The sequence below is a fragment of the Lutra lutra genome, chromosome 4 (assembly GCF_902655055.1).
Source record: "Lutra lutra chromosome 4, mLutLut1.2, whole genome shotgun sequence".
In the NCBI taxonomy this organism is placed as follows: Eukaryota; Metazoa; Chordata; class Mammalia; order Carnivora; family Mustelidae; genus Lutra; species Lutra lutra.
This window is the reverse complement of record NC_062281.1, coordinates 177145509-177171544: the sequence shown is the minus strand read 5'-3', so window position 1 is coordinate 177171544 and position 26036 is coordinate 177145509. Positions and strand designations below refer to the sequence as shown.

At 40.9% G+C, this 26036-nt stretch overlaps 1 protein-coding gene and 1 non-coding gene across 2 annotated transcripts in view; one reads left to right on the top strand and one right to left on the bottom strand.

Annotated features, from left to right (window-relative positions):
* The first annotated feature begins 1266 nt into the window (after positions 1-1266).
* Positions 1267-26036, top strand: part of STX12 (syntaxin 12) — a 37813-nt gene continuing 13043 nt past the window's right edge. The window contains exons 1-4 of the mRNA XM_047726945.1: positions 1267-1504; positions 16230-16299; positions 17827-17926; positions 23269-23406. Coding sequence (XP_047582901.1) covers positions 1387-1504; positions 16230-16299; positions 17827-17926; positions 23269-23406 — 426 coding nt within the window. The 5' untranslated portion in view covers positions 1267-1386. The remainder of the gene's footprint in view (positions 1505-16229; positions 16300-17826; positions 17927-23268; positions 23407-26036) is intronic.
* On the bottom strand, positions 15633-15776 carry LOC125099422 (U4 spliceosomal RNA). Its single transcript, XR_007127155.1, has one exon. It is a non-coding gene; the product is annotated as a U4 spliceosomal RNA (small nuclear RNA).

The following is a 26036-nucleotide window of genomic DNA, read 5'->3' as shown; positions in this document are numbered from 1 at the left end:
CTTAAAATGCCACAACGAAAATATAAATAGCTTTGCCTACAAGATCTCTAAAGCTCTTTCCCTCATTTGGGGTCTCCTCCCAAATAGGCAAACAGCTTCCTCTCTTGCCAGTCCCCAGAGATTGCAGAGTAGGCAGGGGTGGGGTTGGGTGGAGAACACAGGAAACAAACATTGCCAGTTTCCCCTTCACTTCTCCCTATCTAGATCTCTTCCAAAACCCAAATCCTACCCACGTCTGTCCGTTTACGATAAGCTCACAAAATGCAGTCTTCTATGGGGAACATTGAGGTCATACAAATTACTTGGGGAAATTACAAATTACAAATTTGCAAATTACTTGGGGAATGATTTTTTCCCCACCCTCAAGGGAATGATTTTTAAAATTTGAGAGTGTAGTTCTCCGCGCCCCCCCCCCCCAAAATCCTGGTTTGGGATATATAGTAAAGGAAGAGGCTGTTTGGGAAGGATTTAGATGGAGAAATGAGTTTGGGAATGTGAGAATGCGTTTAGGGAAATATCGAGATGAGTATGGAGTTAGCTTAGTGTTTGGGTTTGCAGTCAAACTTCAGAAAAGCAAATTAACCACTGTGGTCTTAATTTTCCCAGTTTTGTAAAAGGGAAAATAACTCTTGTTTTGTCGAATTACTTCGCTTCAACAATTAAAAAACCGATTTTCCATTATCTATTCTGAACGTAAAAATATGGTTAGAACATTGTCATTTGCTGATAGAGCTTATGAACAAGTGAATTAAAATGAAGACTCATACATAGTATATGCTCAATAAATATTATCATCGCTTTATTGTTTAGATTAGAAGAGGAGTGGAGGGAGAAATGAAAGCGGTCTGTAAACCATAAAAGCGCTCTGCAATTACTACAAAGCCCTACTGGATGCAAGTAGAGTGAAGAATTTCAGGAGTTTGGTTACCGATCTGAGTTTCAGGGTTGTCAAATTCTCCCATATTTGGGCCTGAATTCTCAGACTAGAACAGAATAGGCTGTCGGGGCTGAGATCATCTGGTACAATTTTATGCTAATCGAAAATTCTTGCCTCCTGTCACCGTGCTCCGGCGAGAAACAACACTACCACACCAGCTCCTCCAATCCGAGCCCCGACCGTGTGACGTCACTCCCCGCCCCGTTTCCCCAAGGCCAAGGCGTCCAGTCTCTAAGCTACGGTCCGGGGCACCGGTTCCAGCGGCGCCTGCGCACTGTGGGGCGGGGCGCGTGCGCGCGGCGTGGGGGCGGGGCTAGTGCGCACGCAGCTCTAGTCCCTTCCCCCGCCCTTTCTCTTCTCGGTTTCCCCGTCAGGCTGCGGGTTCAGTCTGGCGGCTGCTTCCGGTAGGAGCTCGGTGCAGGAGGAGTAGTCGGTCCCAGTTTCTCGTCATGTCCTACGGTCCCTTAGACATGTATCGGAACCCGGGGTCCTCTGGGCCCCAGCTCCGGGACTTCAACAGCATCATACAGACGTGCAGTGGCAACATCCAGCGGATCAGCCAAGCCAGTGAGCTGGGGGACCGGGATGGGGGGCAGGGGCTGCCCCGGAGACAGGCCCGGGTGAGGTTGTCGGGATGCGGAGCCCGGCGGAGGCTATGGCCAAAGCCACACCTGAGGCCGTCTCGGGCTCAACAGTGCGGGGGCGGCGGCTGCCATCCTCGAGTCTGTCAGGCCCAGGCTCCCCGAGGGTCCCGAGCCCCAGCTGAAGCTTGAGTTTCTTCTCAGGTGTACTGTCCTCATGGTATGGGGGCCAAAGCAGCAGCCTGACAGCCTTAGGGTGGGAGGGGTATGTGTGTCATCTCGGGAGCAGTGAGTGAGTTCACTTGGCGCAGTGGTCAGCCGAGTTTTTCCTGTCATCTGCCTTACCCCCACCCACCTCTCTTTCCTCTCCGGCCAGTTTGGGTCGGGAGTTGTTTACTGATCTAGACTTTAAGTTACATTCTGCTCAGCTTTTTGCTCCTTGGAAGTCAGCAGCTTTCAATTAAGGGAAGTGGAGAGTGCATGTGTTTGGGTGACTTAATACCCAGCTCTTCCTGTAATGAATTTGGAAGTCAGATACAATGACATGTATTTGAGTGGTAGGATGATTTCTGTTTTAATAAAGAGAATTCACCAAAAACATCCCCATTTACATGGTTTTGTCTTTTGTAGCAAAAGATCTGCACATATTTTTGGATTTCAAGCTGATGAAACTTCTGCATTCCTTCCCTGTTCAGCAGCTTTTTTAAACAAATCTCTTACACAGAGAAGTTCAGGGACTTGGCCACAATCACATAGCAAGCAAGACATGGTAGAGTTGGTGGTGAATTTCAGAATGTTTTGCTCATCTTAAAACTAACCCCCACCCCATCACTAAGGTCTGAGTAAGACTGATTGAGCTGATTGAGTCAAATATAGGCAGTTTCTTGTGCCTGAAAATCATCACAGGGCCTTATAAACAGGTCAGTGGCGCAACTTTACTTGGAAAGAATGGTGACCAGCATCCTTGTTTGTTACCGTGTTTTTGTGAGCTTGGCTGTACTCTGTTAATAGGTAGAGCTCAGTTAGTCCTGAATTATAATTATGTTCTATATAAAGAGGGGGAAAGTTTCTGATGAAGTGTGGGAGACTGGGTGAATTAGAAGTGGAAGGAAGATGACGTGGCCTGCTATGTATAAAAATTAAAAAGAAAATTAATGTGACCACTGGTTTGGAAGTATAGTACTTTGTGTTCCAATATATCCTTTTGTGAGGGAACTCTAGTACCAGTTAGAAGATTCTGGTTCAAGGCTGAAAGTTTATTGTTGAGGCTAAACCTAATCTTAATGTCTGTCTGTGAAATACTCTACATGTATTTGTTTGAGTATTAAGCATATGAGTATAGGAACTGGCATGGCGTGGATTCTTTCAACAGGGATAAATAAAATCTTAAAAAAAAAAAAAGAACACTAATAGATAAGATATTGAGTACATATTGTGTGCCAGGCAATGCGGGAAGTGCTTTATATGCAGTATCTTACTTAATTTTTTAACAACTCCATTAAGTAATTACCAATATTATTTCCTTTTATGTGTTAGGAAATAGGCTGAGAAGTTTTATTTTTTATTTTTTAAAAGACTTTATTTGTTTACTTGACAGACAGATCACAAGTAGGCAGAGAGGCAGGCAGGGAGAGAGGGGGAAGCAGGCTCCCTGCTGAGCAGAGAGCCCGATGCGGGGCTCGATCCCCGGACCCTGGGATCATGACCCGAGCTGAAGGCAGAGGCTTAACCCACTGAGCCACCCAGGCGCCCCAGGCTGAGAAGTTTTAAATAATTACTGAGCAAACGGGTGCCTGGGTGGCTCAGTCAGTGAAGCATCGGCCTTTAGCTCAGGTCATGATCCCAGGGTCAAGGGATTGAGCCTGATATTGGGCTCCCTGCTCAGGGGACAGTCCGCTTCTCCCTTTCCCTCTCTCTCTGCCTCTCCCCCTGCTTGTTCTTTCCCTCTCTCTCTCAAATAAATAAATAAAATCTTTAAAAAAAAATTACTGAACAAACAAGTGGCAGTGTCTGAATTTGAAACCAGGTCTATCTCTTATACCAGTAATTAGGCTTTTTATAATTTTTATTATTTTTTTTTAAAGATTTTATTTATTTATTTGACAGACAGAGATCACAAGTAGGCAGAGAGGCAGGCAGAGAGAGAGGAAGGGAAGCAGGCTCCCTGCTGAGCAGAGAGCCCGATGTGGGACTCGATCCCAGCACCCTGAGATCATGACCTGAGCCGAAGGCAGCGGCTTAACCCACTGAGCCACCCAGGCGCCCCTAATTTTTAATTAATATTACAGTATTGTAGCACCTGGCAGTTCAAGTTAGAAGTGACTTGGTTTTTTTACTCTCCATAGGAAACTGGGGAAAACCTGAAGCTATAGAACTTTCTCATGTGGTGTGTCTAACCTCTGCTGCTAGATTGTTAGCTCCTTTCATGAAGCATGGGGCATGAATTACTCATTTTTATATTTCTAGTACTTATCTCAGTCCCAAATATATGATAGATTCATACATTTACTGTTGTTAACAGATACTCTTTGAGCACCCTCTGTACACTGGGGTTGGAGTCATGACTAAGAGACAAAATGACTGCCGTGAGAGTGTGTGTGAACATACGTGTTTGTATACAGATGTGTGTGTGTGTGTGTGTGTGTGTGTGTGTATCTCCAGTAGTAACAAGTGCTGTGAAGAAAATGGCAGGGTAAGGGGATGGAGGTGAGGAGAGAAAGAGGGGGTGGGTATGTTATATTTTAGATCAGATGGTTAAGGAAGGGCTCTGTGAGGAGACATTTGAGTAGACACCTGAGTGAAGTGAGGGAGAGAGCCGTGTGAGTAGCTGGGGGAAGCCATTCTGGGCAGAGGGAATAGCAAAAGCAAAGATCTTAGTGTGTTCTTCTTCTTCTTTTTTTTTTTTTTTTTTTTAAAGTCGGCTCAGTGCCCAGTGTGGAGCCCAACTCAGGGCTTGAACTCACAACCCTGAGATCAAGATCTGACCCGAGACCAATCATCAGAGGCTTAACCAACGGAGCCACCCAGACGCCCCTGAAAGTTTATTTTTAAGTAATCTGTACACCTGATAGGGGGCTTGAACTCACAACCCTGAGATCAAGAGCTGCGTGTTTTCACCAACTGAGTCAGCCAGGTGCCCCCTCTAGGGTGTTCAAAGAATAGCAAGGAAGCTAGTGTGGCTAGACTGCAGTTAAAGACAGGGAGCATAGTAAGAAAAGAAATCAGGGAGGTAGCCAGGGGTCATATCATTTAGGGTCTTGATGCTTACTAAATGGTACATTTGAATGCATGAGGCTTTTCTACCATCTTTGGAGTCTTCCTGCCACACTCTCCCTATACTATGTGGTGGCTGCCACATCTTAGGACCTTCGGTGGTGTCAGTTGGAATTCTTCCCTGAGGGTTGTTTGGTGAGGAATTAGGAGTTTGCAGTTAGCAGGGTTACACTGTTTCCACCGTGTTATCAGGTTAATGACTTTCCCCACATCTCTCCGAGAGCTGGTTGGTGGTCATACTAAGTATCCACTCTGAATGTGAGCTCACAGACATATACCTGCATGGAGTATGTATCCGTTGAGAATTTGAGAGGATAGTTGTTCTTTTTTCCCAGCTGTTCAGCCACAGATGTGGGTTTGAAATTGCTGAGCGTATCAGCTGAAATACAGCAGGCCACCACTTGGGTTGTTACGGGTACAGCTAGGGTCGATTGCCTGGTACAAAAAGGGCTGTTATCAGTATGGGTGGGGTACAGAAGAAATATACTTGACTCTGCCTATTACGGAGTGGAGATCTGGGCAAGTATTACTGTGTCAGATGTAGGAAAAAAACTAATAGCCTCCAAGTTATCTCTGAAGAGATTAAAGAACAGCATTTCTCTTCTTTAATGTTGCTTATTTATTGCTATGTTTTTTTTTTTAACTAAAAAAAAAAATGAAAGGGAGTTGAATTTTTAAAACCAATTATCATGAAGTCCCATAGGCTGTTTTTTCAAAGTTATTTTCACATTTGCGATTTGCTTTTTATTTCATTGCCACCTCTTAAATCTTCCTGATCTCAGCATCTGTATCACAGCAGCAAACTCTCAGTGTCTCTGTTTCCATTCTTATTCATCCCGATAACGCTCTCAGTAGTAGTACGTCTAAAATCCTGTTTTCATTATACCACTCACCTTCTCAAGAGCCTGCCATGGCTCTCTCTTGTCTGCTGCATCACTTTCTACCTTGTTTTCATTCTCTGTCATCTTTTTTTTCCTCCCTAATATTTTATTTTTAGCCAATCTGTATGCCCAGTGAGGGGCTCAAACCTACAACCCTGAGATCCAGTCACACACTCTACTGCCTGAGCCAGCCAGGAGCCCCTCACTCTCTGCCATTTTAACCCAGATTAGCCCGATTGTCTCTATTTCTCTGCACCCTTTGCCCCAGGCAGGCAATTTTTCTTAACATCCTTAAACACTGGTTTTTGCTCATTCTGTTCCTCCTTTAATATCTTTCACTAACTCACTAGCTATCTAAATTATACAAATCCTCTGAGCTGTGCTTCAATCCTGCCCTTTGTAACTATCTAAGGTCTGTAGATAGTTGTGTATACACAATAAGCATTGTGTAGATACAATGTGTAGATTTGATTTTGAAAGAAAGTCAAGTCAGAAAGAGCATGGGTTTTAGGGTCAGCAGTTCTGTGACTGAGTCCTTGCCCCTATATGCATTGTTAACCTTGGGCAGGTCATTTCCCCTTTTTATCTATAACGCTATCTGTAAAATGAATAGAATTGTCCGTTGTTGTTTTTAAGATTTATTTGTGTATCAGAGAGGGAGAGAGAGAGAGCGCTAGCGAGTAGGTGAAGGGCAGAGGGAGAGAGAATCACAAGTAGAGTCCCTGCTGAGCGAGGAGCCCCATGTGGGGCTCAATCCCAGGACCCTGAGATCATGACCTGAGCCAAAATCAAGAGTTGGCCACTTAACTGCCTAAGCCACCCAGGTGCCCCATGAGTAGAATTATTAAAGTGGGGTGGTTGAAAGTAGAGTGACTGGCACATAGTAGATATTCAGTTAATGGTGATATTATTGTTTGAGTCTCTTGCCCTACTATGGTTGAGTAATTAGGTGAGCGGGCTCGGGAGTCAGACTATCTGGGTTTGAATCCTAATCTGCTTCTTACTCCCTGTGTAAACATACAGCTTTACCTCTGTAATTCTCAATTTCCTCATCTATAAAGTAGAGGTAAAAATAATATCTACTTCATAGGGTTTTGAGAATTAAATGATGTAATTGTGTAAAGTGCTTAAAACAGTGCCTGCAACATAGTAGATGTTTAAGAAATGTTGGTTATCCTTTTGTTGTTGTTTCTTTGAATTTGCAAGCACTTTTCATTCACAGTTTAGCACTTTTCCGGTATTCTTTAATTAATTTTTTTTTACCTTGTCATTCTGACCAGGGAGATTATTTTTCGTTTTCTGGGGCTAGAGTCCGCGTGCATTGTATGGTTAGTTCTCTTTAATTCCAGTGCCTGGCACAGCAATGGATATGTAGTTGGCATTCAGTATGTACTTAATTGATGTTATCATTGCTAAATATATTGTTCTTGGTCTTGAGTTTGATAATTATACCTATCCTTAATTGAGTTCTTTTATGTGCCAGACACTGTTCTAAATTTAGCTGCATATTATCTCATTTTATCTGCTCAAAAACTATATGAGAGTTCTCTTGTTACTCCCATTTTTTAGGTGAGGAAACTGAGGCACAGAGGAGTGAAGGCTTTTGCTCAAGATCATAAAGCTAATTTGGATGCCTGGCTGGCTCAGTTGTTAGGAGTATGCAACTCTTGATTGTGGCGTTGTGAGTTCAAGCCCACATTGGGTTTAGAGCTTACTAAAAAAGGATCATAAAGTTAAGAAGTGGTAGAACCAGGAAAAACACATAGGCAGTCTTAATTCAGAGTATGCTCTTCACCATTACATATGCCGTCACTGGTACAGTAAATGGAAGATTGTGCCTTTGATATTTAGTGCTCATGTTTAGTTTAGAGCCTTAATATTGTAATATAGTGACTACATTTTTCAAGTCAGGCGTTTTCATTGTAGCTATATGAAAACAGAATATAGACCTGGTTTTCAGAGTAAGACACTGAGATAACTTCATTGTCATAATCACCACATAGGCTAGCCTTTTCCCATTTGGAAATTTTCATTTGGTGTAAATAAAGTTTTTTTCCTTTGAAAAAGAAACACTGTGATGGTGGTTACTTTGATGTGACTAGACTTCGATTTGGATTAAGGTTCATTTGGAGATTCAGGGGTGCCTCGGTGGCTTAGTCGGTTATGCATTCAACTCTTGATTTCAGCTCAGGTCATGATCTCAGGATCCTGATCTTAGGGTTGTGAGATCAAGCCCTGCATTAGGTTCTGTGCTCAGTGCAGAGTCTGCTTGAGATTCTCTCCCTCTATACTACCCGCCCCAATAAATAAATAAATAAATAAATAAATAAATAAAATCTTTTAAAAATTTTTTAATTTAATTATTTTCAGTGTTCAAAGTTCATTGTTTATGCACCACACCCAGTGCTCCATGCAATATGTGTCCTCCTTAATACCTACCACCAGGATCATCCAATCCCCCACCAAATAAATAAATAAAATCTTAAAAAAAAAAGTTCATTTGGAGATTCAGATTCTACTTGAAGCTGGTATCAGCTAAAAGCACATAAAGAGTGTTCAATTTAGAGTAGTTCATAGTGTGGATATCAGCTGTAATGTACAACAAATTGATTTGTTTTGTAGTCTTAAAAGTTCTAGCCAGGACATGCTTTTAAAAATAAGAGGTCAATGATAGAAATTGAGGTCTAGTTTTAAAAATAACAAAATTGCTTACATAGAACTTAAGGACTTGTCTTTATATTTGGCCTAGTCATCTGGTTTCCAGGATTATGTAGCATTTCATAGACTCTTATTTTCATCCAAAATGTTGTAACAAGTCTACCTAAGGTAAAATTTTTATTTACCAGAGTGCTTAGAAAAGGAGTTTTCTCACTAACCAAGTTGACCAGAAAATCCTTATAGATTCAACCCATTTTTATAAAAATCTTTCCAAAAAGTATCACTTTACTTCATTGTAAGTACACTCCAGTGAAAATAACTGTGTATAGGAACATCCTATTCCTTTCTGGGCTTTATGTTTACTAAGGGATAATATTCTTAGATATAAAATAGATGGGTCATTGAGTCACTATTTTTTAATAGATCTCTGATGTTGGTGGTTATGGAGGGTAGTATATAAAAAATTCTGCTTCTTTGGATTCTAGTAAAGTAAGACACTACTGTCCTTACGATTTGAGTTTTGGGGTATCTGTTACCTGAGTCTTGCTGGAAACTTTTAGGAAAATATCTTAATATTCAGAAATTTAGTAGGAGTTGATGGAGGCTTGGATTAATTCTGGTGCTTAGTTAGGAAATGACTCTGTAAATCCCCCTTCCCCGAACTTTTGTAATTGGCACCCCCACAAATTCAGGTAACCTCAACAAACAAAAGAAGTCAGAAAAGTCTAGATGAAAAAAGTTCTCAGTTGAGAATACACGAAGAATAGCTGATTTTTAATAGATTTTTTTTCCATGTCCTATAAAATACCCATTGCTCTCTAGGGTATTTACTAATTTTATTATTATTTTTTTAAGATTTTTTTATTTTATGTATTTGACGGAGAGAGATCACAAGTAGGCAGAGAGGCAGGCAAAGAGAGAGGGGGAAGCAGGTTCCCTGCTGAGCAGGGAGCCTGATGCGGTGTTCGATCCCAGGACTCTAAGATCATGACCTGAGCCGAAGGCAGAGGCTTAAGCCACTGAGCCACCTAGGCGCCCCTCTAGGGTATTTAATACAAAAAATTTTTAGGTTTAGGGACGCCTGGGTGGCTCAGTTGGTTAAGCAGCTGCCTTCGGCTCAGGTCATGATCCCAGCGTCCTGGGATCGAGTCCCACATCGGGCTCCTTGCTCAGCGGGAGCCTCCTTCTCCATCTGCCTCTGTCTGCCACTCTGTCTGCTTGTGCTCACTCTGAAAAATAAATAAAATCTTTAAAAAAAAAATTTTTTTTTAGGTTTATTTTTTAGTTTATCTCTATACCCAGTGTGGGGACTGAACTCACAACCCTGAGTTCAAGAGTCACATGTTCAGAGTTTCTGGGTGGCTCAATAGGTTAAGGGTTCATTTTCAGCTCAGGTCGTGATCCCAGGGTCCTGGGATCTAGTCCAGCATCCCGCTCCCTGCTCAGCCGGGGGAGTCTGCTTCTTCCTTTTCCTCTGCCCCTCCCCTAGCTTGTGCTTGCTCTTGCTCACTCTCTCTCTCAAATAAATAAATAAAATCTTAAAAAATAAAAAAGTCACATGCTCTTCCAATTGAGCCAGCCAGGTGCCCTGGGTATTTAATAAGTTTTGATAGATGATTATTGAAACCTTGATACTTTGACATGTCTCTAGAGTTTCTAAGGAGGGTACTCTGTAAAGACAGTCAATAAGATGAGATCTGTTTCCTTAAACTTTTTGTGCGACCTGCCTTAATATGTCTTCATATAGTCAACCAGCTATTTTCTGGAGGTGTATATGTGTATGTTGTTATGCAAATTCAGAAATGAGTAGAATGTGGCCCCTGCCCTCTTGGATGGGAGGATGGAGCACATACTTCATCCACTCCCATTTGTATGTAGGTGGAGCCTCTCTAAACCAAACTCTGGCTTGCAAAATACACTCCTTGATTACACAGCATCATTCTGGGACTAGAGCTTATTTATTATCGTTTTAGCACCGAGCAGGATGGGAGGTTCTTTGAGTCCTTCACACAGTTGTAAAGATTTAATGAGGAAAAAATACTATAGATGGTAAGTATTGTAACAAGAGTAAGTGCTCAGTATGTGTTAGTTAAACCTGATTATCACATACAATTGGTGAAAAGAGACCCAGCAACATGAAATTACTTGCTCGGCACCATGCGTCGAGTTAGCGGTCAAGTGTGGCGTAGAGGTCAGGTCTCACTATTCCCAGCTCATGTTCTCTCATATCTTCTGCCTTAAAGAAAGTGTCATGATATAAAAGGGAGGTTAACTCAACCAACAATGACTTATGTACCCACTGGGTGCCTGGCACTTGGCTGGATTCTGGGGAGTACACAGGAATGTTCCCAAAGGTGGGAGGGAGTTGGGGAAGAGAGCAGGTTAGAGCAAGGACATCGGCCTACCTGGGCCAGAGAGCTATTGAGTTAGGGAGGTATCAGATAAGCGGGGTGGGGCTAAGTGGAACACTGGAATTGTGGCCTGCCCTGTGTCACTCCATTCTGTTTCCTTTAAGCCTTAGCCTTTTGAGAAAACATAATGTGGCACAAAGAATATAGCCATTGGAATTTGCCCTGGGTTTGAATTCCGGTTATTATGATACTATGTGGCTTCCCATTTCATTCCAGTTTGAAGTTCTTGCTCTAGTTAAGAAGGCCCTATAATATGATCTGGCCTTTACCTCTTTGGCCACTTCTCTTACCCCTCTCTTGCTTGCTCTACTGGAGCCTCATTGGCCTTCTCACTGTTCCTCCTTCACAAGAAGCACTTTGCCTTGGGGGTTCACTTCATACTCTGTTAGAAAGCTGCCCCACGCCCCCCCCCCAAAAAAAAAAAAACACAAGCAAGCAAGCTGCTTCCCCATGTCTTTGTATGGCTTGATCTTTGACTTCCTTTCTATCTCTTCTCTGTGTCACCTTCTCAGAGAGGTTTTCTCTAACCACACTGTGGAAGCTAGTATACTCTCCCCACCCTGTCTTTCTAGCCCTTACCTGAATTTCTTTTTCTTTTTCATTTTTTAAAAGATTTTATTTATTTATTTGACAGAGAGAGAGCATAAGCAGAGGGAGCAGCAGACAGAGGCAGAGGGAGAGGGAGAAGCAGGCATCCCGCTGGACAAGGAGCCTGATGTGGCACTGGATCCCAGGACGCTGGGATTATGACCTAAGCCAAAGGTAGACGTTTAATGGACTAAGCCACCCAGGCGCCATTATTTATCTTTATAGTACTTAATCAACCACCAGAGATACATGCTTACTGTCTGTCTCTTTTCTTTAAAATGTTAGCTTCTTGGGTGCCCAGGTGGCTCAGTTGGTTAAGCAACTGCCTTCAGCTCAGGTCATGATCCTGGAGTCCTAGGATCGAGTCCCACATTGGGCTCCCTACTTGGTGGGGAGTCTGCTTCTCCCACTGACCTCTCTCCTTTCATGCTTTTTCTCTCTCTCTCTCAAATAAATAAAAATCTTTAAAATGTTAGCTTCTTAAGAGCAGTTGTCTTCTAGAGCATAGGACATAAAGAGTAGGTACTCTGAATGAATGAATGGATGAATGAATGAATGAGTGAGTGAACTAACGAATGAATTCTGTCTCAGTCATGAGCCTCAGTCTACCCATCTATAATACTGAGATAATAATGTTTATTTAAAGGGTTGTTAGGATCAAATAAAATCATGCTTATCAAGTATAAAGGAAGAATACTCCTGTTGTTCTTCTACTTCAATACTTCTGACACTAGATGTGTTGGTTTTCCACACACCAAACAATTCTGAGATTCTCCAAACACCAGTTAGATATCCTGCAACTTAACCCAATTCTGACACTTCTACCTGGAGTTAGTATCAGATGCCACAAGGGCTGAGTCCCATGTAACTATTCCCCTTCAGACACCAGTTGCATCCGGTGGTCACTTGTCCTTCTGACTATTGGACTCTAAATCAGAGATTCCCATGAACCACCCCTTGGGTTTGAGTAATTTGATGGAGCAGCTCACAGAATTCAGGAAAACATTTACTTATTACAATATCAATTTATTATAAGAGGACATAATTCAGGAACAGCCGGATGGAAGAGATGCCCAGGGCAAGGTATGTAGGAACTAGCTTGGACACCCTCCAACACCCTCCCCGTATATTCGCCTGTTGACCCGCCCAGAAGCTCATCAAACAGTGTTCCCAAGTGTGTTTATAATGCTTTGTCTCAATCTGCAGCGCCTATCATCCCCGCCCCCTACCGCCATTTCCCTGAAGTCAGTGGGTGGGGCTAAAAGTTCCAGCGTAATCACTTGGTAGTTCTGGTGACTAGCTCCACCCAACCTAAGGCTGTCTAGTTCTTCCTCACCCTAGGAGCATAAACTCAGTGTGCTCAGAAGGGGCTCTTTATGGGGTACCTAGATGGTTCAGTCCCTTAAGAAGCTGACTTTTCACGTTGGCTCAGGTGGTGATCTCAGGGTCCTGGGATCGAGCCCTGCACAGAGCTGTGCACTCAGCGAGGAGTCTACTCGAAGAATCTTCTCTCTCTCCCTCTGCCCCACCCCCTGGCGCTCTCTCTCTTTCTCAAATAAATGAATAAATCTTAAAAAAAAAAAAGGAATCTTTATGAATAACAAAAGACCCTCCTATTACACACAAAATTTCAAGGGTTTTAGGTGCTTTGTGCCAGGAACCAGGGACAATGACCAAATATATATATATATATATATATATATATATATATATATTTAAGATTTTATTTATTTATTTGACGAGACACAGCAAGAGAGGAAACACAAGCAGGGGGAGTGGGAGAGGGAGAAGCAGTAGGCTGCCTGCTGAGCAGGGATCCTGATGCAGGGATCGATCTCAGGACCACCTGAGCTCAAGGCAGACGCTTAACCAACTGAGCCACCCAGGCCCCCCCACAAATATATTTTTTATTATAGCATGTCAAGTACCTAGCCGCATGTCTGGCACATAATAAGTGCTCAATTAATGCTAATGTCAGCCCTCTTATAAATTATTTGTATGGCTATCCAGCTGATAGCTCTGTTGGTATCCTGATTCTAATTTGACTGAGATAAGAGGGGAAATTACACATGTTAATAACGAAAAATTTATTTATATCTTACAGAATGTTGTCTTAGCAAAATACATTAATTATAGTGCTTGCTTTTTCCTGTGGAACCATTAAGCTAAAAGTAACACTTAATAGGATAATTATTTTAGGAAAGTTGGTCAAAAGGCAAAATTTAAATCACTTGAACACTATATTTCCATTATAAAATTGAAGTTACATTTTTGCTAAACAAAACAAAAACATGGTCTCAAAGTAAGATAAAATCATAATTTGAAGTGCTACAAGTTTATATATTCTTGACTGGGATTTTTTGCTTCAACACACATGATATAGTGATTTTGGCTAGACAGAAATAACTTGTACGTATTTCTAAGGACTAGGTTGTTCATTTTCTGCTTATGAGTAGAGAGTCACCAGCAATCAATTAGATTTTGCTTCATCATTGTTTCTTATCAGACTTAGAGGCTATTAATTCATCTGTGTTTGTGTAAGGTAACTTGGTATTTAATAAACTTCAGCTTGCCTTTTTACTACTCTCTCTCTCTCTCTCTCTTAAAGATTTGTGTATTTGTTTTAGAGAGAGAGCATGGGGGCGGGGCAGAGGGAGAGGGAAATAGAAGCAGATACCCCGCTTAGTTCAGAGCCGGTCTACAATCCTGGGACCCTAAGATCATGACCTGAGTCAAAATCAAAAGTTGGACTTTTAACTGGCTGAACCACCCAGGTGCCCACTTCTTTGTTACTCTTGGTGACCAGATTAAGAGCAAGATTATGATTGACCCTCAAATTTTATTATTTTAAGGAACACCCTATCATAAGTTTGAATAAGTGAAGGTTTTTTTTCTTAGTGGACATGGAAGCACTGTATGTACGTTGTCCCTGTAATATATACAAGTGATGATTGATTTCCTCCTCATCTTCCACTAAGCCAGTCATTTAGCAGTCTGATTTCTCACAAGTGAAACTTTGGCATTAATGCTGAGAGAATAGGAAAGGCCTTCACAAAGGAGACTATGTTTTGGCTGGAAGAGTCATGTACCTATTGTGTCCTGTTATCTCTTGAAGTTCTGGTGAAACTTGAAGATAATCGTGTTTCCTCTGGGCAGGGAGTACTCTGTTATTATGTTCTGTACTCCAGCAACTTGGAATAGAAGACAGTAAATGCTCTTCAGAAGCAAGTAAGCAGGGGCGCCTGGGTAGTGCAGTCAGTTGAACATCTGATTTGGTTTTGGCTCAGGTCATGATCTCAGGGATGTGAGATCGAGCTCAGCATCAAGCCCCATGTCAGGCTCTGGGCTCTGCATTCCTCAGAGTCTGCTTGGAATTCTCTCACCCTCTCCCTCTGCTCCCCTCCACCCCCTCCACCATTGCACACGTTCTCTCTCTCAAATAAATCTTAAAAAAAAAAAAAAAAAAAGCAAACAACAAAAAAGAAATAAAAGAAAATTCCAACCTCTACAAATGAATGAATGAAGAATCTAACTCCTTCATCCTCCCCACCAGTCAGGAGAAGAACAGAAAGCAGGACACAAAAGAAATCAAAAGGTCAACAGCACTTCAAAAAAAACCCACCCCAAACCCAAAAATATTTAGAATAAGAGAAAAAAAAAAAAATCAGGGCTCTATTTCTGGTGCACAAATCCGTGAGGTCCAGGGCTATTCACATTCCCAGGCAAGCTGATGTTGGAGTGTTTTTCCTTATAGGTAGATGATCAGTTTCTCTGGACCTCTGCTTTCCTAGTCCAGGGCTAGAGGCCTAAATATCTAGAATTCAAACATGACCGTCTTAGCAAAATATCTAGGACATTATCTGAACAAAACCATATATTTGACTGTAGACAACATAGTTTAAAGGACATAGGCCTGGGAGTACAATGTATCTGGGATTGAATTTTTTGCCCTGTTACTTAACCATTGTGTACCCTTGCATAATTAACTTATATCAATTTAACTTATATAACTTAGCTAAATATATTTCCTCATCGGCAAGATGAAGATACCTACTTTAGACCGTTGCTGTGAAAATTAATAAAATAATGTATATGGAACTCCTAATATAAAAGCTCCTGGCACATGGAGGTGCTCAGTTAGTGGTAATTTATTATTATTTTTTTTCTCTCTCTTTTTTTAAAAGATTTTATTTATTTATTTGACAGACAGAGATCATAAGTAGGCAGAGAGGCAGGCAGAGAGCGAGAGAGAGGAGGAAGCAGGCTCCCCCTCTAAGCAGAGAGCCCGATGTGGGGCTCGATCCCAGGACCCTGGGATCATGACCTGAGCCGAAGGCAGAGGCTTTAGCCCACTGAGCCGCCCAGGTGCCCCTATTATCTTTTCAATTAGCAATAATCGCACCTTGGATAAACCTCATTGGCTACGATACTGCCACTGCACAAAGCTTATTATAATTACTTTTTAATGGTAATTTTTTATTAACAACAAATGTACATTGTCTTTCCAAAAATGTTTGCTATAAAAAAATTATTGTGAAAAGAAAAATTATTGTGTATTATGAATTTAAATTTTAATTGTTGCAAGTTGATATTTGGTAGTAAGGCCCTTGCAAAGGTGTTGAAATTTTAAACCAGCACCATGGGAAATCTGGAAAATTTTGGAAGTTCTTTGGGAATGATGAACAAAGCTGCCACTCTCTACTTGTTGACATAGTTATCTATAGGAGAAAGGTGAACCTCATGATTAGTTTTAGAAGGAATAGACATGCCGAAGTTTCGATCATAGCATGCTTTCTGTTAGTTGCATGAACTTATTCAGGATGTGGACAGAGAGACCAGTGATCTGAGAAGTAGGATGCTCATGATGAATGTATTTTTCTCCCCCCCCCCCACTCCCCAGCTGCTCAGATAAAGAATTTGATGAGCCAACTAGGAACTAAGCAGGACTCAAGCAAGCTACAGGAAAATCTGTGAGTAGCTTCCTAATGTGGTTGGGTTCTGTGAGGCCCTGTGAGAACCCTTTTGAGGACACACCCACTGTCCTTGCTGCATGGCAGCTTAGATTTCCAGGAAAGCCTGTGGAGTCAGCATGACAGGCAGTGGGATTCGAAGTAATGGCTGGATCTAGAGGAGGGACAACAAAATATATTCATGGGTTGTGATCTCTGCTGCCTTTCAAAATCCTTGAACACAGATTCTTTCTTCCCTTGGGCTGTTTAGCAGAACCCTCTGAGGAAGTAGGGAAGCGAACTTTGACCACTATTAATCTGTAGTCTGCCAAAATGAGCCTCCTTGTTGACCCAGGACTGCCGCTGATCTGCAGAGCTCATCTAGTCTAGTGGAATTTCCAACCGTAAAAATTAGAAAAACGTATTCACAATGATCTGAGGGGTGTCTGAAGGAGAGGAGAATGGACTGGTAGTAGGGACTCACGATTCTTTTTATCACATCCTTCTTGACCCCATTTCTGCTTTTAGAAGTTCTTTTCTTCATCTTTAAAATATACTGAGCGATATTCTTTGTTTTTTGTCCTCGACAGTATGAAGTGAGAGAATGACTTACTACTTTGAGCTTTTTCCAGGGAGATGTGAAAAACACATCTTTGGATGTGTTAGTAATGTCTAGGAGGTACAGGCTCCTGACTGCCTCCTTCTTGTTTTTGACTCCCTCGTTTTTTTATCTTGGAGGCCCCTTTGCAATGAAAAAATAGTAATGATTGAGTAGTATGGTTTCTCTGTCCTCCCTTAAAACCTCTGTAGAAATGGCCATAGAGTAGAGGAAAATCATGACCAAAAGGGGCTCTTTCTGTGTTTCCACTGCTTTCCAATCCCACTTAATACTATGCATATTCCTCCTTTTTTAATATTCTTCCTCTTAAACTCCTTATATGTTTTTATGCAGTACAGGGCTTCTTTGTTTTGGAGGGAGGACCCAGAAAGTCAAGCATGAAGGACAATAAGGAGCCAAGAATAAAGCTGAAAAAGTACCAGCTTTAAGCAGGAACAAGGGAGTAGATTCCGTAGGGTAGAAGCTGTGCTTTTAATGCATGTTTCATCCAACCCCCAGCGTCTGGATCCCATCTCCAATCAGTGCCTGTGACAGACAGCAGCTAGGCAGAACTGCCGGGCGATGGACGGGAGAGTTCTGTGAGACCTTGGTGTGTTCAGACTATCAGATTTAGATGTGGGGGCAGTTGCTCTTATATTTCTATCAGAACTGCTGATAGGCCTTTCTTTTCTTCCCAAAGACTTAAAATACCTATCAGCAGGTTTCACTGAGGTAGCTTCTTTCTTCTCAGTAACATGGAGATTCCTTGTAGTGGGTCTGACTGAGTAGTATTTCTGGAAATTTTTTTTTGTGAACCTGGGCCTCTGGGAACCCATTCCTTCAAACACCCCCTCTATTCCTTGTACTGGGGCACTCTGAGAACTAACTGTACTAACTGTAACAGCTCTCGAGCCATGGAAATATCCTGAAACATGTCTTTTCTCTCATAGGCAACAGTTACAGCATTCCACAAATCAGCTCGCCAAGGAAACGAATGAATTGCTGAAGGAATTAGGGTCCTTGCCCCTTCCCTTATCTGCTTCAGAACAGGTTGGTATTTTCTGGTGTGTGTGTTCGTTTAATAGGAAAGGACTTTGTTTTAATGGGAAGACAGTGTGTGAAACAAAAATAACTTGGCCTTTGGTGCTAGGTAGACCTTCTCTGCCCCTCAGTTTCCTTATCTGTAAAATTGGGCTATGTGACTATTGTGACAATATAAAGAATGTATGCACCGGGTCTTGCAAAGTGCTCAGCATTCAGTAGCTACTCAGTATCAGCTGTTATTATTCATAATAACATACTGTTATGGGTGCCTGGGTGGCTCAGTTGTTAAGGATCTGCCTTTGGCTCAGGTCTCCTGGGATTGAGCCCCACATTGGGCTCCCTGCTTGGCGGGAAGCCTGCTTCTCCCTCTTCCACTCCCCCTGCTTGTGTTCTCTCTCTCCCTGCATCTCTCTCTCTCTGTCAAATAAATAAATAAAATCTAAGAAAAAAAAAAAAAACAAAACCCATACTTACATATTGATAAAATTAATTTAACTGGTAAAGAACCTCAGTGTTTGCATCTCTAGGGTTTGGCCAGCAGCTTTATGTTGCAGGTTAGGTCCTAGTTTGTCTTGTAGTCAGTTTCTATAAATCTCAATCAGATGTTTTTGCCTTCTATTTTGCAGTCACTTTCATGTCCCATCATGAGTCATTCATAGGTCTCAGGTTGAAGAAATGCCCAGGGGAAAAGATTTCTCTTTTCAAGTCATTTTATTCAGTGGTCATTGAAATCCTTTAAAAAACACAATTTTTAACTGGAGTTCATTGTTCCCTTGATGTTCCAGGCCTTTTCTTCACACATTCCAGAAGTCAGTGTGCCTCTGCCTTTATTGTGGCTTCACCTGTTTTAATTATCATTCATAGTTCTACCTCAAATCCTCTCTCTTCCAGGGAAAAAATCAAAAACCTTCTCCATCTATATTAGCCTACCATGATTCCATTTTTCTTTAGCTTCTCTACCATTGCTAGGAGGACTTGACTTGTTTTCCTTTTTATTATCGAATTTTTTTCTGATGATGTCCTATCTCTGATGGCTATAAAGACAAAGCCTACAACTTCCCCATTCTGGGTTATTTTTCACTCTTTGAGTTGTGCCTGGTTGGAACATGAAATAATTTTAGTGTGCTGTGATCATCATTTAGAAAATAAAATAGAGGGGCGCCTGGGTGGCTCAGTGGGTTAAACCTCTGCCTTCGGCTCAGGTCATGATCTCAGGGTCCTGGGATCAAGCCCCGAATTGGGCTCTCTGCTCAGCAGGGAGCCTGCTTCCTCCTTTCTCTCTGCCTGCCTCTCTGCCTACTTGTGGTCTCTCTCTCTCTGTCAAATAAATAAATACAATCTTTAAAAAATAATAATAAAATAGAGTAGGAGTATCTGAATGTATACCATGTAATAAAGGAAACTATTCTTACAGGAAACCTTCACTTCATACATATGTGTATATATGGTACTAGGTCAAGATGTCACATTATTTCTGCATGTCTCCATCAAAAAAGTTTAAAAATGTTAGTTTAACCCATACATGGCAAGCTGTTTAATGGAGCACATGTTTAGTTGTGGAGTTTTGGCACCCCCTTGCACAAAAGAGAGGAACCAATACTAGATGGTTTGTCATCATACTACAAAGTAGCTCTGATAAAAAGTAATCTTAATGTAATCACCTTTGGTTGTCCATAGGTGTGCTGTTACTCATGCTAAAATTTCACTTAGAGACCAGTTCCCCTTGCCGTCCAGTATCTCCAATAAACATCACCCCTTTTGTCCTCCCAGCTGGGCACTTAGGGAATACACACTTGTGAATGGTTTTAGTTAGTAACAAAAAAGGAGTCTAAGGATCTTGATGAAAGCAGAGTATTAGGAGTACTTAAGAGTTAATAGTAGCCTAAGCAAAAATAAATAGAAAGTTAAATCTGCTACCAAAAAGAGAGAGAGAGAGAGAAGGATTTAATTAGTCCAGAATCAAATAGAAGTTATTTTTGGGTCATGCATGCTATTGTTCCCTACCATTATCTTGGATCATTAAGAACATGAAATAGATCTGCAAATAATTTCTTTTCTTTCTTTCTTTTTTTTTTTTTTTAAGATTTTATTTATTTATTTGACAGAGAGAGATCACAAGTAGGCAGAGAGGCAGGCAGAGTGAGGGGGGCGGGGAAACAGGCTCACCGCTGAGCAGAGAGCCCGATGCAGGGCTCAATCCCAGGACCCTGGGATCATGACCTGAGCTGAAGGCAGAGGCTTTAACCCATTGAGCCACCTAGGCGCCCCTGCAAATAATTTCTTGGTCCCTGCCCTGTTGTGCTGAATACCGTTTGCCCGTTCAATTCTTTCTTCATCTAGTCAATCTTAGTCTTACCACCATCTTTTTGCTGCTGTCCTGTATATCAGATCATATATCCTCCTTTCAGTCTTTCGTACTTATGTGCTATCATCAGTGATCTTCTCGCTGCCAAATCCAGTGGGCTTTTTTGAGCTTTAATTCATTTTCTGTCTCATTTGAAACAGCCCATCCCATCTGCTGAAACTATCTTCTTTCCATGATTCCCTTTCAGTATGTCTTCCAACTCTGGGATCCCTTACTGGCCTCTTTTCTCTTTCCCCAGGTAGAGTCTCAGCCTCCTTCTCTGACTCTTGGTTGTCCTAGGAGTAAACATGTCCCAAGGCTGTGCCATTGACCTCTCATTTTCTTAGTCTCTGCTTTTTCCCTCGGGAGGCTTATCTATTTTTATGAGTTTGCCTTTATGAACATGACCCCAAGATCTTTTCCTGGCTCTAGCCTCTAACCTCTTTAAGTACTGGGCCGATATTGTCATTTCCTACTCTAATATCTCTTCTTGAATATATTGCCTTCATCTAAAATTTTATGCATTGTCTTATACAGGATTTCTCCCATTTCATTCATATCCCTTAACTAAGCTGATTGATATTACTGATTGTCTTAAAAAAAAAAAAAGTTTGTGCCTTTTGATCTAATATTCCCATTCATGAAAATTTGTCCTAAGGAAAAAAAGTTGGAAGAAAAAAAAACCTGTAGTCTGGAGCTGGATTTCCTGTATTTAAATTGTACCCCTTCCACTTACTGACTGTGTGATCCTAGGCAAGTTACTAACTTCTTCGTGCCTTGGTTTTCTGATCTGTAAAGTAGGGACTGTAATATAGGTTGTTTAGGTTAAAGTGAGTTATTATGTTGAAGTACTTATAACCGTATTGGTACATGGTAAGTACTGTATTAATATTAGCAATTACAGTGGGGCTTCCATTAGCTTTCTTTATGATAGTTAAGTAGTTAAAACCTGGGCATAATCTAAAAGGAATGTTTACATAAAATTTCCTAGATCAAATTTTCCTTGATAAGATATTATGTAACAAAAACCATAATTGTGAAGAGGATGATAACATGGAAAATGTTTATGATATACTTAAAGATAGCATTTTTTGTGGGGCACCTATCTGGATTAGTTGACAGAGCATGCAACTCTTGATCTCAAGGTTGTGAGTTCAAGCCCCATGTAGTGCCTACTCAAAAAAAAAAAAAAAAAAAAGTGTTTTTGAATAGTGAGATTAGGGAATGATGGTTTTTCCCTCTTATTGTTATAATGTTAATGTGAAATTAAAAAAAAAAAAATTCCAGAAAAAGGGGGAAATGTTCCTGATGTAAATTTGCTCTCAGGGGCACCTGAGTGGCTCAGTCAGTTAAGCGTCTGCCTTAGGCTCAGGTTATGATCCTAGAATCCCTGGATTGAGCCCCACACTGGGCTACCTGCTCAGCGGGGAGTCTCCTTCTCCCTCTGCCCTTTACCCTGCTTGTGCATGCGCTCACTCTCTCTCTCTCTCTCTCTCTCTCTCAAATAAGTAAATAAAATCTTAAAAAAAAATAAACAAATTTTCTTTCAGGGCGCCTAAGTGGCTCAGTTAAGCATCTACCTTTGGCTCAGGTCATGATTCCAAGTTCCCAGGATCAAGTCCCCCATTGGACTCCTGGCTCAGTGGGGAGCCCGCTTCTCTCTCTCTCTGCCCCTCCCCCCTGTTCGTTCACTCACTCTCTGTCTTTCAAATAAATAAAATCTTAAAAAAAATATATTTGCTTTTAGTATTACCATAATTCTCCCAGGTGTGATATTTGAGTCATTCTTGACTTTAGCCCCCTTGCAGCCCTATAGGCAGTTGCTAAGTCATAATGTTTCTTAAATTCATGTCTTTGGGATTCCCATTATTGACACAATGTCCTCCTGACCTTTAACCTAGAATATTGCAATAGTCTTTTTGACATGTTTCTTTTTTCCATCCTATCCTGTATACCATGGCAGACTACTTTTTCTAAATTATCATTTTGTACCCATCATGTTTCCTGCTCAGGAATCTTTGTTGCTTTTTGTTCCTTAGGGATTGAATCCCAAACTCATTAGCTTAGCATTTAAAACCTGCTCTGGTCAGCCCCTTCTCTGTCTTTCCAGTTCTGTCTTTTAGCTAGTCTTATGAAAAAAGCTTTGGTTCCATCCGAACTATCTCCTTGTAGATCCTCTTCAAATATTTACTGCCATGCCTTTGCTCACACTGTTTCTTTGACAAATTTGCCTTACTCCTTCCATCTGCTTATTCAGACCTTTCTCTTCCTTCAGTGTTCACTTTCTCTTGGCCTTTATGGCTACTTGAGTTCTTACTGATTATACCTGCCTCCAAACTCCTATAGTATAATAGGATATAGCAGTTATTTATAATGACTTGTAATTTGTGTGTCTATATCCCTTATCTATAAGTAGTTGGTAAGCTGTTTGAGGTCAGGGATGAGTTTTTACTTCTGTGTTCGCAGCACATAGCAGGTGCTCTCTGCATGTGTTTTTTGAGACGCAGAATGAGTAAGCTTAGTAAAAATAGCCTATAATAGTTTTCAGGTTCTCAAAGATTTTAAATCTCATTACAGTATAAAGGAAAATGATTCTGTAGTTTTCAGGGACACTATGAACTCAGTGTGGATGAATATTTTTTAATATTTTAACATAAAACAATCTCTTTTGGGGTTCAGTCTGAGTCTAAAGTTATTTATTCTGCTTTTAGATTCTCCAGGGAACCAAAATTCTCAATTGCAGTTCCCTCTGAGATTACCTTACAAGGTAAATGACACACAGTTCCCAAGTTTGTCAGAATGAAAGAAGGAAAATTCAGACTCGGTCTATGGCATTAATGAGGGATTTGAGTTAGCAAAGAACAAATTTATTAAGGAAGAGCCTGTTTTATAGTAATTTTCCTGGTTAGAAATCTTTAGGGGGAATAATTTTGTTTTTAATGGGAATTAAAACCAAATGATTCAGGGTTAATATGAAATTTCAAGTCCTTGTTTATTTCCGTAGCGCCAGCAGAAACTTCAGAAAGAACGCCTCATGAATGACTTCTCTGCAGCCTTAAATAATTTCCAGGTTGTGCAGAGAAGGGTATCTGAAAAGGAAAAGGAGAGCATTGCCAGAGCAAGAGCTGGATCTCGTCTCTCGGTGAGTTGATTCTGCAAAGAAGACCCTTGCAATTGCAGGATGTTCTTTCCCACCTTGTTGGGTTGTTTTTTTTTCCCCTCCTATTTCTGACCATTTTGACCCTTAGCTTTTGTTGTTATCTGCCCCCCTTAATAATAATAAATATGGTCATTAGCTGTTGTGAAAATACCAGATTGGCACAACTGATATAAAAAATATGTATGCAGGGTACCTGCCTGGTTCAGTTGGTAGAGCATGTGATTCTTGATCTCAGGGTCATAAGTTCAAGCCCCACGTTGGGTGAGGAGCCTACTTAAAAAAATTTTTTTTTAATAAAGATAAATTTTAAAAATATGTATGCCTGTGGTCTAAGACTAGAAAAGAATATGCACAAAGATTTGGAAAAGTGACAATTATGTGTAATTTCTTTTCTGTTATTTTATTTGTCTTATATTAAAAATTTTAAAAAAAGAAACAATGAATCTATTTCCTAGAATAGGGCAGGCTAGATTATTTGCACTAGATCTCTCTGTGAAACAAATTAACAAATATTAAATTTTAACAACCCAACTTCTCAAAAGTATCAAAGAGCTATGAAAATATTAAGGTCAAAATCTAAGAGAAGATGAGAACCCATAGAGAGGTAAGCTGAGCACTGAAACTGCTTGTGCATGGAGTACATTTACTGAGGGCAAACTTGAACTTCAGTTTTGATGTCCTTATGGTATGAGGGGGAAGAAAAGCCCAGAGTCAACACAAAGTGGGAAATCTCAAAGAAGGTGCTCCTCCAATCAAACTGGACCCCAAAAGACTATATCCTTCAGGTATGGGTAAACCAAAAGTAAACCCTTCTTTCCTACAAAAAGATTGCATTAGCACTGAACTGAGTAGGAGGTAGAGGACAGCAGGAGAGAGGGGAAATCCCGACACTAACTTGTATCACAGAGGAACTTTGGGGCAAATTTACTGCCCAAATTCATACTACATTAATGATCCAAAAGCATCAAGCTAGGTGCCAGACAGAAGCAATTACAAATAAATCCTCTCTGGTTAGACACATTTATCCTAGCCCTGAAAGAATACCCTCAAACAGTTTATGAAGTGTTACGAGCAGTACAGGGTTAAAAATACCCAAGTAGGGGCTCCTGGGTGGCTCAGTGGGTTAAAGCCTCTGCCTCCGGCTCAGGTCATGATCTCAGGGTCCTGGGATCGAACCCCACATCGGGTTCTCTGCTCAGCGGGGAGCCTACTTCCCCTCTTTCTCTGCCTGCCTCTCTGCCTACTTGTAATCTCTGTCTGTCAAATAAATAAATAAAATCTTTAAAAAAAAATAACCAAGTACACAAAGAAACAAATAACTTTTTTTTTTTAAAGATTTTATTTATTTATTTGACACTCAGAGATCACAAGTAGGCAGAGAGGCAAGCAGAGAGAGAGAGGAGGAAGCAGGCTCCCTGCTGAGCAGAGAGCGCGATGTGGGGCTCGATCCCAGGACCCTGGGATCATGACCTGAGCCGAAGGCAGAGGCCTTAACCCACTGAGCCACTCAGGCGCCCCAAGAAACAAATAACTCTTAAGGAAGAGCGAATAGAAACAACAGTGAGGTGAAATGGACCTACCTCATGTATTAGAATATAAGACAACTGTCCTTATTTTATTTAAAGAAAATCTTGAAAACATCTGCAGGAAGCAGAAAGCTACAAAAAAAACTTTGGAAAAGAGTCACAATACTTTCTAGAATTGAAAAATATAATATGAAACTAAAAACTTAATGGGTAGGTGATTTAACTAGAAAATAGAAAATATTTTATATCTCACGATATTATGTATCAACATGTAAGACAGAGGGTTAAGAAGTTCAATAGGAAGAAAGCTTATGAGAAAGGGAGAATGAAGAGAAAGGATCTGACCTAGTTTTTATTGGAGTTTCAGAATAAGAGTGGAGCAAACATAGAATAGAGGGGAATGACTGGTAATATTTTAGAACTTATGAGAGGCACTCATTTGCAGTTTCAAGAAGCCCAACAAATCCCAAAAAGAATAAATAAAAGACTCTTATCTAGATACATCAGAGAGAAAGTTCAGAACACCAAAGACAAAGAGAAAATCATAAAAATAGCCAGGGAAACAAGATACTACCTTCAGAGACACAGTAGTTGGATTGGCAATTGACTTCTCAGCAGCAACAGGGGAAATCAGTCAAGGGCCATCTGTAATATTCTAATAACTGCCTACCTGGGAATCTAAACCCAGTGAAAGAAGATATACGGAATGAGAATTAAAGACATTTTCAGTCAAAAGTGAGTTAGCTGTCAGCACACCTTACTTAAGAACATTCTAGAAAATGTACTTCAGGCAGAAGGAAGATGATCCCAGATGGGAAGTCTGAAAAGCAGAAAAGAATGAAGAGCAAAGAAGGTGGTTAATATGTGAAAAAATAAACTAGAAACAGGGAGAAGATACTGTTATATGTATAATTAGCAAGGGACTAGTAACCAGAATAGATACAGAACATATAAAGAATTCCTGTGAATCATTATGAAAAATATACAACCCAATATAACATGAGTTTCTCAGACTTTTTGATCTCAGGACCCTGTTACACTTAAAATTATTAGAGACCCCAGTGAGCTTTTTATTTATATGAATGG